At 36.6% G+C, this 12,845-nt stretch overlaps 1 protein-coding gene across 1 annotated transcript; it reads right to left on the bottom strand.

The window, feature by feature from the left end:
• Positions 1-9,455: 9,455 nt before the first annotated feature.
• LOC124367109 (dynein axonemal intermediate chain 4-like) lies at positions 9,456-11,972 on the bottom strand. The gene has a single exon (XM_046823763.1). The coding sequence runs from the start codon at positions 11,861-11,863 to the stop codon at positions 9,524-9,526; it is 2,340 nt and encodes a 779-aa protein (XP_046679719.1). The 5' UTR covers positions 11,864-11,972; the 3' UTR covers positions 9,456-9,523.
• Between the last annotated feature and the right edge of the window lie 873 nt (positions 11,973-12,845).

Here is a 12,845-nt window from a genome sequence, read left to right as displayed (position 1 = left end):
TTTTAATTTGGAAACTTACATGGTCGGAGGGGCTTTGAAATACAAAAACCTTAATCATGTCCAAATTTGTTTTTGGAACAGAAGTAGCTGTTCAAGTTAAATGTGAAAAAATGTCTTTGCCTCTTACTGTTACAACTAATGTTTTATTTTTGTAAGCATATTCTTTACGGGCCCTACAATATTCTTTTAAAATGTAAAATAATGTTTTATCTAGATCTGTTGCTGTTTAAAACCTGCTCAAAAAGCCTCAAATGTCATTGAAAGAAAAACTCCTAACAAATAAAAAAGAATGAAACCCACCAAATTCTCATTTATATTGTTAGAATTTTCAAGATAATAAAAACATAAAACAATATTTTTACATTTCTAATGAGTAATACATACTTTAAACGTTACCATTGCTTACGTGTCATGATTTTACTATCTTCCTGTAAACCTCTCCTGAACTGCCAATAGAATATGCACTGAGTATAGCAAAAACTGTTAGTGTCATGAAATGAATCTTGGCTTTATTGGAGGTGTAGTACAGGTATGCCATGTTACTAACAGTAAATGCTGTGATATTAGAGCAAATGGTTATCCTGATCAATTGGTGTTACTGCAGAAGATGACGGTTCAAGTGGATATAGCTCTCTTAATATTAAAACCTTCAGCAAACAACTGAAGAAGGCCCCTTACCTGCTAGCTTTAACCTGCAGAGGCTAGTTAGTACCCTTTATCTTGAAACCTTCAGAGAAGGTATTAGTAGCCTCCCCCTCTTCCAAGTTGGCATGGCTTACATAAAGCCCACTATCTCCCTCTCATGCTGATTGTACATGGGGTTTCTGAAGAAGAAGTCCCTAATCTTTCATCCATTCCCCAGAAGGTTCCCTTCTGGCTGGTTTGTACCTTCCAGTTGAACCTACACAGGGTAAATCAAAAATCGATGTGTCACTTAAATCTGGGCAACCTTATGGATGTCCAAGAGTGGCACATCACTAACTGCAAATGTCAAAATATTGGGATGCAAGGATAGATCGATAGGTATAGTCTACTGTGGGAGATGACTGTTGAAGTTGGAGGGCTCCCTAAGTGTTAAGGGCTGTTGCTAGCCTAGACATAAAGATGTGCCACCCCTGCCTGCTTTGACTGGAGAGGCTGGTACAGAACTGGCTTCCTCTTCTTCCGAGGAGACGTGACTGAGATTAATGCCCAAAATCCTTCCTCATGGATCTTGATAGGAGGCAGCCCAAGCCACAACCTTACCCATCCAGAATATCCTGTCACACCAGAAGCAGCACAAAGGTCCTTTTAGGACTAAGTGCAATCTTTGAGCTTCTTGTCCAAATGGAAAAAATCTCCATCCTGAATACTATGTCACACTCCAAAAGCCACACAGAAGATCTTTTGTATTAAGTCTAGTAGAAGTTTCCTCTGATTTTTGTCATGGAGAAAAAAAACCAGAATAACATGATTAAAAAATTTTGCAACTATTCAGTAAAATCACAATTTATATAATTTTCTTGCCCTTAAGTGTTGGTGCTTTGTTATACCTTTAATAAAGTTCTCTCATTTATTTGTTATTACATCTTTTAGAAAAATGTTAGGGTTTGTATCTGCTAGTCTGGGGCTTAGGCAGATTTTGAAAGCGTGGTGAGGTGTCTAGGTATATTCAGATATTATAATTAAAATAACACCATAATCCTTTCCGGACTAGTCTATATAATTGGCATTGAGAACATTGATTGGGGTGAATTGAAATCTTCATTTGCATTTTTAGACGCATTCCCTCTAAATACCTTAAGACGCGCAAGATGCCAACTTCAAGAAACTACTAAAAAGGATACTGAGGATCCATGTTTACCGAGCAGTGTAAACCAGATTTGTATGCACAAATGCAAACAAAATAGTGGTGACATGAACAAGTATAGTTAATTGGCTAACTTTTCTTACTTTTAGTTCCTACTTACTGAACATCTGTGAAGATCAGTTCCCCCAACCCAAAGGAATAATGCCTTCTAACAGAACTGTGAGCCATTAAATTCAGAATTTAGACCAGAAAATCAAGGAATAATGTGTAATTGACATTAGTGGATTTACAACATAAATAATGTCATAAGTTCTAATGTTAAATCACAAGTACTGCTACATGTTTCATCATAAGTAGGTTACAAATACAAGTAATGTTACAGTAAAAATAATTACAGTATACAGCACAACAAAATAGTATTACATCGAAGATAGTGCTCCAACCCAAGAAATGTAAGAGCATAGTGTTGTTACACACAAGTAATGCTCATTAATGCTGTAATGCACATTATGTTACAACCTACATAATGCTTCAACATCACCTGAAGCATTAATTTTCTTTTTTTTCTGTTTCCCTTGTTGTTTTGTTGCTAAATTGTTCTCTCTTTTGTTAGAGTAGAGACATATTCAACACTGTCTTTTTTACCTGTTGTTTTCTTAAGTTTATTGTTGTAGTTACCAGATTTATATGTATTACTTCCCGTTTCTGTTATTATTTCTTGTTCTTAGAATACTTTTGCCGTTTTGAATTCATTTACTCTCATTTTAACCTGTTTTTTCCATCAAGTAGTTTTGATTAAATTATAGTGGCTCCAACCACCACATGTTTATTATTTTAAACTTTTATTGCTGTTAACTACTATATGCACTTTATCTTCTCTTCTGGTTATTTTAGATTACCTTGTTGCAAATGCTTTAACTTTATTGTTGTTAAGAATGAAACTGCTTTTCTTTAATTTTTAATTTAATTTAATTTTTTTCGTTATTATTAGTTTAAGTTTATTTACTTAACAATATTGTATTTAGTTTGTGTAATGGGAAACTGTTGAAATAAATAAATAGTGTAACAACACAAGTAGTGTTACACCATAAAGAGCTACATGTTAGCAGAACAGTGTTGCAACACAAGCAGTGTATTAACAAAGGGATATTTACTTAGAGATATTACATCTGGAAATCTTCAATTTTTTCAGGCTACATTATTATCTTCTTTACAACAATGGTCCTAAATTTGGTAAAAAAATCGTAAATACATTAGAATATATTTTGTGACCAGGATAACTTTTTGTATAATAGAAATACACTTAGTGCACTTTTGCTATGCCTTTCGTATGAACTAATTCAAAGTAACAATACACCACACCAAGTGTCCTGACAGGCTTCGGTAAGGTTGCATGCAAATTTTCAAATTTTCTTCTCGAGATGCCCTATGGACTGATAGACAGAAAGATAACTATACAGAAAAAAGTTTCACACAAAAGGAAGCATCATAAAATCATTCTTGTACAAATGAGGTTTCATGCTAAATTTATAGTCTACTATGACATACCTTGCCTCATGATACATTCAGGATTGTGTTCATTAAATTGCAAAATTGTTCATATGCTATCAATGTTTAAATAATAAAAGTCTACACGCCAAGTCCCTATAAAATGATGTTGTATGTGTTGGGATATTTATGCTACATCTGTTAACTATATTACATGTTTGAATCTCCAATGAGTGAATTTAGTTTGTTTACAAATGTATTTATTCGGCTATTTTCTCGTTGCCATCACAGTTACCCCATAAGACCAATTTGTTTACGCTCAGCCAAATCCCATGAAGTGACATGCACCATCGTCGAACTCGGTGTTGCTTTTCTATAAACGAAGCTTCCTGCAAAACTTCAAGTCTATGCTAGTTTGTTTTCAAAATATCATGCGACAGACAGACATAAGTAGAATTTTTCCAGCCCTGCGAGACTCACTTCGCTAAAGCTCAGCCAATAACACCTTTGAATGTTTTGTTTGAAGTAGTTATGTACGACCCTTATTAGACAATAAGTTTCTGGAGAAAGAATTTCTCGTAATTTTGACATAACAGAAATGCGAGATTCTAAAGAGCTGATTGTGGATTTAGTTCGGACCACTGCCACCAGGATGCGTTGACAGCAGAATTACTTCTGTTATTTGCCACCAGGTTGTAGCCTGCAGGTATTTCTTGTTATGTCTATTAGCTCTGTCGTCGTCAATTTTGCTGCATAGTGTGTACTGTATGCTCTAATATTTAAGTTGAAATAAACTTTACTAGATTCTAAAAAAAAACATTCAAGTAAACAGCTTGTCCATGGTTTATTAGCATTTTAGGCTACCAGAATACAAAATATACTCGTATAAAAGTCAACATTTTATTAATTATTTTCAAATATTTATTCAAAGCCGTAATTTATTAATAGAGTTTTACATTTTAATTTTAGTGCATAATTTCCAGTTGTCCATTGAATATTGGTAAATATCATAGCTTTACGTGTGCAATTTTAAAAACCCAATAACTTGTAATGGAATAATGTATAGATCATAATTGTACTCAAAATCAATTTATTTTACCAGCGACAATCTTGGGTTTTGTCTCATTCGAACCAAAATTAAACTATAAATGCGTTTACTCCGTTATTTTAGTCTATAAATCTATTTACATGGAATTTACTATAGATTCATACACATCTAAATGCCTTTTAATTTTTGGATAACAATTCTGCGATGTTTATTTTTTTATAATTTTACTTTTAATAAAACAAATCTTGTATTAAGCTTTATTCAGCTGACAATTGTTTTAAATTATAAGATGTTTATATTATTTCAAATTTTTGATGGCATCTTTGATATCAAAAGGCCTCGTATGTATAAATAACGTTATTGGATAATTGTGAGTTTTCTTTTATCAAATAATAGAAAATAGTGTTTTCCAATAAGATGAGCTCCTCCTTCAATGTTGCAATATGTTTGAATGTAATTTGAGTATTGTAGTGGCCTATAAATATGAGTTATCCACATGTTGAATTATGTCAAAAGCTAAAAGTGTTCTGAAGCGTTAAAATAATAATACCTTTATAATAAGAATCTCGCAACATTTTACTATCCTTAGATAAGGTTAATAATTTATATCCTTCGAATTCTCTTTCATATTAAAAATAAAGCAAATCACAAGACATAATTCAAATACGCATTGTAAAAATGTATTTACATTACACACATTATCTTAAATCGGATTTTGAGCCTGGTTAAAAGAATGTATCAATATTTTTGTTTTCGTTAGGACTATGAAATTTAACACGTTCACGACGACGTGTACCACATCGGGTACACGCGATATTTCACAACTGCCGTCGTGAACCCGTTCAGGTACACACAGGACCTTTGTACAGTGCGTCGTGCGCCAGATGAGGTACACGTTGCTGTGCATTTCCCTATTGCGTTTTTATTGTTTGCCTCTCTTGGTGGTTTGTTAAATTTGATCTTGCGCTTAAAAAAAAATCTCAGACTATTGTGTACCACGTCTGGCGCACGATTGCTTAATTTTCAAGGTTAATCAATTTTTTTAGGTACCCCTTGGTGTATAAGTGAAAAATTTAAACACTTAATGAAATAATTGTTTTTTGCGCAAAATTGCGAAGACTGCATACCTTTCTCGTTATATTTAAACGTTTGACATAAAACACTGATTACGGTTTTTTCCCATTATAATTGAGAAATTCGACGGCAAATAAAAAGTCCAGAAAAAGCCGTCGTCCTATACGACCCAACGCAAAACCACCTTCAAACGCCATGTTCGCCTTTGTTTGCTTAGCTACCTTCTGGTTTTTCTATTAGTTTAAACTTTTCAACCTGATACTAAATTAATATTTGTACCATGAATAAGTAAACATTTCGATACTTTGGTATTATCTGGAGGCCACTATTTTTGGAAGAGATTTTCTTACTGGAGACCTAAAAAGTACAATTTTAGAAACAACAGACTTTAATTGGTTTACAGTGAAAATTACACCACTATGTCATTACCATGTTTTGGGTTTCTGCCTCCCAAAAGGAAGCGATGTTGGCGAGAAGGAGGCCACTCTGTCCCTATCTACTACTGGTTGTTACGCTTCACGTCGTATACGTAGGTTTAGATTAGGTTATTGTAAACATGTTACTATTAGTACCAGAGTTAAAGATAAGTACTATCTCGAGGTATGTTTTCCTTTGTTTAAAATAGTTCCGATCGGAAATGCTCCTGACTGCCTTTAAGGCGCCATCCCGCACTTCTGGCGGAAAAAAGAAAACCATCCCTCAAGATGGTACCTAAATCCAAGCTTTAGTATACCGTACGCACGTATTTATCTACCTAATTACACAGGGTGTCCAATAAAAGTGTTCTTGTTCTACAAATTAAAATTAGCAAAAAAGTTCATATGACCTAAAACCTTTAGTTTTCCGTCTATCTGTCTGTATGTGTTTTTTATTTAAAGAATTATATCTTTTGAACCAGTCAATATAAAGTTATAAAACTTGAGAATTGTATTAACCTTTGGTAGATCTTGTTTAAAATAATATTTACAAAATCCTTTTACCCGTTTCAAAATGGCGTTTGTTAAGTCAAATAACAAAAAAACCGGTATCGTTAAAAGAACTCCATAAGACACCAACTATTTAGTCATTTTCATACTAATTCCAACGGTACCTTTTAAGAAATCCGTCAACGCGTAAGCAAGCACGGCCACTTCATAGGTATGCTTGCACAAGCCGGAAGCAACTAAGTTTTTTGTCTTTTGATAGGCATCAGCTGTTTTAAATAGGTTATACAAATTTTACAAGATCCAACTATTTTGAAATTTTATAAAAATTTCAACAGTACTTTTTCCAACTAAATCCGTCAACGCGTAAGCAAGCACGGCCACATCATAGGTATGCTTGCACAAGCCGGAAGCAACTAAGATTTTGTCTTTTGATAGGCATAAGCTGTTTTAAATAGGTTATACAAATTTTACAAGATCCAACTATTTTGAAATTTTATAAAAATTTCAACAGTACTTTTTCCAACTAAATCCGTCAACGCGTAAGCAAGCACGGCCACTTCATAGGTATGCTTGCACAAGCCGGAATCAACTAAGATTTTGTCTTTTGATAGGCATCAGCTGTTTTAAATAGGTTATACAAATTTTACAAGATCCAACTATTTTGAAATTTTATAAAAATTTCAACAGTACTTTTTTCAACTAAATCCGTCAACGCGTAAGCAAGCACGGCCACTTCATAGGGATGCTTGCACAAGCCGGAAGCAACTAAGATTTTGTCTTTTGATAGGCATCAGCTGTTTTAAATAGGTTATACAAATTTTACAAGATCCAACTATTTTGAAATTTTATAAAAATTTCAACAGTACTTTTTCCAACTAAATCCGTCAACGCGTAAGCAAGCACGGCCACTTCATAGGTATGCTTGCACAAGCCGGAAGCAACTAAGATTTTGTCTTTTGATAGGCATCAGCTGTTTTAAATAGGTTATACAAATTTTACAAGATCCAACTATTTTGAAATTTTATAAAAATTTCAACAGTACTTTTTCCAACTAAATCCGTCAACGCGTAAGCAAGCACGGCCACTTCATAGGTATGCTTGCACAAGCCGGAAGCAACTAAGATTTTGTCTTTTGATAGGTACCAGCTGTTTTAAATAGGTTATACAAATTTTACAAGATCCAACTATTTTGAAATTTTATGACAATTCCAACGGTACTTTTTCCAACGGATTCCGTCAACGAATAAGCGAGCACGACCACTTTAAAGATACGCTTGCACAAACCGGGAGCAAGAAACAACTGATACCTCTCAACTGGAAAAATACAGAAAACTAGAGGTTTTTAGGACATACTTTTATATGACTGTTTTTGCTCTTTTTATGTGTAGAACCAAATTCCAAAGTATTGGAACACTTTTACTGAATACCCTTAACAAATTGTAGATACGGACAGAGTGGCCTCCTCTCGCGGACAACGCTTCCTTATGGGAGGCAGAAAACAAGAACCATCGTCATAATGATGCAATTTTACAGGTTCTATCCAATAATATATTGTTTTAGGCCCCCAGTAAGAAACAACCTTCAAAAAATAATGGACCAAAATAAGCGGATAATACCAAGGTACCAACATATCTATATCGAAAAACTATTCTACCGGTACGGGTAGCTTAGAGTATAGCGTCTCAATTCGTCATCCTGGGGATCCGGGTTCGAGTCCCGATTGGGTAAAGCATTTTGCACGTTGTATAATCATTAGAACCTAACGTGAAATAACTTAACGGAAGGTTTACAAGTAGGCAGTAGGAGTTTCATATCATTTCAAGAAATGAGCATGACTAACCTCAGTGAGAGGTAGAGTACCGTCTTAGTTCGAACTTTATTTTACCATGGGAAACACTTAAGTGTGTGTTAGTGTCTAAACAAAGTTTTCGTAGCCTGCTCGCTTTTAATTTATATTTAATAATCACACAGATTAATTCCATACACTCACTACACACTTTAGGATATTGTTTCACAGACTAAAATGAACCAATAAGTAAATTAAACCGATGGTCAGTCTTAGTTTACCACCGTACGTATGTCTATTAATTAAAAAAACCCCCGCTTAAAAATGCAAACTTTTAATCGATCCTTAGTAAATTCTATATGTATACAGGATCTATTTTTTAAATTAAATTATAAATTGGTGGTCATTTCAATTATTTAAACTAAACTATCTCAAAATAGTTTATGATAATTACTAATTCTACAAAGTATTGACATATAGGCTAAATATTACGAGTACTGTAGAAAGTGTATAAAAAAAATAAAAAATGAAAAAATTAACCGATTTATAGCAAGTTTCGTCCAACTATATGTACGTTCAATCTCAAAATTATTCACACGAAAAGTCACATTCTTAATTATTCGTAACCTGTTATTCTTTCAGTTGCTGAACAATAACCTTATTATGAAAAAACTAATTGCGAAGTGACTTTACATTGGATATGCGTGGACGGACTAACAACTTACAATAGGTTAACTATTTGCTATTTGAATCTCACATTTATAATGTAATTTGATTTGTTTGATAACTGATCTACGAATAGCACCTTGCAAATATATAATAGTTCAAATATTAAAAAAGATCAGCATTTTAAATTTAAATTTGCAAATTCTACCAAACCAAAATTTTTTATTGATACATCCTGTTTACATAAACATTTTATTAAGGATCGGTTAAATTTCGTTCATTATTAAAAAACTATGATATTTAAATGAAAAACAAGACAGACCCCAAAACAAGACAGGGTATACGAAAAGAGATGACGATTGGTTGCCCTTCGTTTTTGGCTCTGATTGATCCATAGAATAATATCCTAAAGTTTGCAGATAGAGTTTTGGGAGTGCCGATGGCCGAGCGGTCTAAAACGTTGATTGAACATACAAGTTTTGATTTAAAAGATAGCGCAGGTTCTAATCCTGCCTGTGACCCTTGCACTTTTTATCAGTACCATCCACCTCGTACTGTATCGACACTCTTCTTTATTCTGTTTGATAGGATCCTCGCACAGGCCAGTGCCCCATGAGGACGGGCAGAGTAAGGCTTATAAGGGGATCGGCTTCTCCTTAAAAAAGAACTGCACCAATCAAAATGGTAATATTTTTGAGATTTTTACTTTTTTTAATGGAGGCGTTTTAACATTTCCAAGGGAAACATCAAACATCTCTGAACATATTTGAGAATGTGTTGTGCAGCCGGTCTTTGTAGGTCTTGACAGACTTGACGAATGGAGGACCGAGGGTCCACAAGCGCTTCAGCATGTCGGGGTGCGAGATAAGCGCGTTCTGGATGGACTGGGCGAGCACCTCCTCCTGGAACATGGGACTGAAGGGCATCTCCGTCAGCGCCATGACGTGCACGTTCCCGTCAGAATCGCCCACGCACAGATTGTACTTGTTGGCGCTGAACTGGATCACCGTATTGAAGGACTTAGAGGGCGACACTGTCGAAGACTTCGGCTTGGAGATTCTCCTGCGGATGTCCCAGATCTCGATGTGGGCCCCCGTGATGCTGACGATCACCGTGGAGTGGAGAGGGTTCCAGAGTGCGTCTTGGACCGGAGACAACCCGCTCTCCAGTTTCATCAGAGGGTCGAAGATGCCCTCGGCCCAGATGCGGACGCAGAAGTCTGCTCCACAAGTGAGGAACACTTTGCTGCAGAACGGGTTGAACTGGATGTTGTAGACCGGTCCACTGTGCGCCACGAACACGTCGACGTAGTCGTACCGGTGGTTCACAGAACACACGTACACGCAACCCTCGGAAGTGCCCACGAGGTACACTAAAGGGTCTTCCGGGTGTAACACCAGGACCTCCGCCGAGGGATTCAACCTGCAGGTGGTCTTCCTCGAGAAGCACTTCCTTGGACGGTACACCCCTTGAACCGGAGGCCCTTCGTGGGGTCGGCTCACCGTCATTATCTTCTTGCTTGTGAAGAACTTTGTTTTCTTGTACTTGAAAAGCCTCCCGTTTTCACTGCAAGTTATCAAAGTCTGCCCGGACTCCAAGGGATCGTGAGGATACCACAAGACCCTCCACACAGGATAGTACAGGGGGTAGTGACTGTTAGAGGCCTTCACCATCAGCGTGCGGCTAATGATGTCCATCAGAAGCACGAGACCGTTGTAGAAGCTCACGGCCAGAATTTGAGGCCTGTTCGGACTGAACGAGACGCAAGTGACGGGGTCTTTGAAGTGGTAAAGTCTCTCAGGGTCCTTCGTATTCTTTACATTCCATATACACACCAATCCCTCGCAGTTGTCAGAGTACTTGAACTTGCCATAGCCGACCGCCAAAACGTTGTGGTTTTGTGTAGACCAACACAAGGACGTCACTCTAGTATTCTTGACGGGTGGCCTGAGCCGGAACGTCCACAAGTGCACGAGGCTGTAGTTGCATTTAGCGTCCAAGGAGAGAGGATCTTCCACGAGTAAACCTTGGAAGTCGCACTGTTTTTCACCAAACGCGTTCTTCCCAACCATCCTCTCCATGATCATCAACGAATTTAAAAAATCGCAATCGAACGTTTGGTTTAGATATTCGAACCTTCTCTTGTAAGTATCGTCTTGCCGGGCCTCTACGATATAGTCCACTTCACCTTCCTCCCTTGAAAATGTCGACATTACGGACATTCTTCCGTCAAATTTGTAAGTATCATAGATATCCCAGACCGACGCAAAAGCTGAGGCGTTATTTCTACGGACCCGAGGCACGAAGAGATCCAGGTGTTTTAAGCACACGGGTGAAGTCTGAGTCGCGGAGTGAGAGACAGCTCGGTGGGCGTTTAATTTACTCTCGTACTGATCATTCATCCTGACCGTTTCCATGCCACAGTCTGACTCCAATTTGACAGCACAAGACGGAATTGTTAACTGGAACATCGTGCCTGTCTCACTGAGACTGATTAAGAATTCATTTACTATTTTCGCCTTTTTCTCCGGTGGGTCTTCTCTCAGTCTAAACATCGAAGGAACATCAGAGAATCTGAACTCGTATTCGTGATCGTAGTCAACCAGTGATGAGAAATTCATTACAGAAGGCAAACTGTCTAAACTTTGGAATTTATTAACACTTACGACGCTTTGCCGACTCGCTACACCGACAGAACATCGTGATGCCAGGGAACTGATGGACGGAGACTCGATACTGGAGTATTCTCTGGTAGTTTTACGACGTTTGGATGCTGCGGGGCCGGAAAGTATGTGGTCTTCCATGGCCGGATACTCGGGGTCCTGAAGAGACTTAGGGGTCTGGTTTACTTCTTCCTCGTATATCAAGTAGGGGTATCGTTGCTTTTTATTTCCCTTTTCCACGTTTTCAACGATACGCAGCCTGTGCTTGGCGTTGGAGGACTTCCTACGTTTAGCCTTATAGTCACCCGAGAGTCGCTTATCGCCAGCTATCTCTACTTGTGACTTCTTCTCATTTCCAGATTTGTTCGTCGTAACACCCAAAACAGGGGTGCTTTTGGAGAGTTTTGGCTTGGAATTTGGCATTGTTTATACGGGCGATGGGGACAAAAAATTTGGAGTTTTGCCAAAGATAAAGGCGGGAACTGATGGAACCATGGTGTAAAAAGGTTAAAAACTACGTAATAAAATAAAAACAAAACCCCAGCTGATTAATATTGGGTACTTTGAACACCATGATTCCAAAACAGCTGGAACTAAGACTTGAAAGGAAAAAAACTATGAAGCCTTTTATTCTGTGCAACATGACAGATATCAAAATCATGGAAAGTTATAATTATGAAAATACAAACTAAAGATTTACATAACTTACTGTTCAGCTCGCAAAATAACGTTCTCGATGACGCTCTTGCTGAGGTTTACGTCTAATAGACGTAATGAAACAACTGGGCACGGAAGGGTTTTAATACGTGAATTTCTCCAAAGGATAAACAAATGCCGTATTAATTAGATAACATAGAACAAATTGTTATTCCTTTAAATTTGTAATAAATCCAAACGATACAAAACATGTAATGTACGTATAAAACATAGCCTACTTAATAAACATGCATATAAATAGCATTAAAGATTTGAATAGTCGTTAGGTTTCTTGGTGCAGTATGTGTACAAGGTGCAATTTCTTGAATATTTCCAAATTAGTGATAAATTAAAGTTGGGTTTTCATGTTAACACGTTGACTGCGATATATGCCTTACGATGCAGAAAAGTAGTTAGTAGTTATTCTCGATCAATGAAGATGTTAAAATGTCATAATCCTCCCGTTTTACTCAAACTTGAATTTTTTTAGTAAAATTTGTACTGCTTCAGTATTGCTTATGGATATTTCATTTGACAACAGTTTTACTCCTGGATGTCTCTAATTAATTTTGTGGCAAATGTAATTATTTATAACGATCCAATATTAAAACTAATAAGGTTATTATAAGTTTCATATGTCATGAACAATAAGGTCAATATTTAGTTATGGCACTCCTGTCTTTGATAGAATCTCGCAACACAATATGAC

The sequence above is a fragment of the Homalodisca vitripennis genome, chromosome 8 (genome assembly GCF_021130785.1).
Source record: "Homalodisca vitripennis isolate AUS2020 chromosome 8, UT_GWSS_2.1, whole genome shotgun sequence".
Lineage (NCBI taxonomy): Eukaryota > Metazoa > Arthropoda > Insecta > Hemiptera > Cicadellidae > Homalodisca > Homalodisca vitripennis.
Note: the sequence above shows the minus strand (reverse complement) of the source record. Positions and strands in the feature narration are given on the sequence as shown.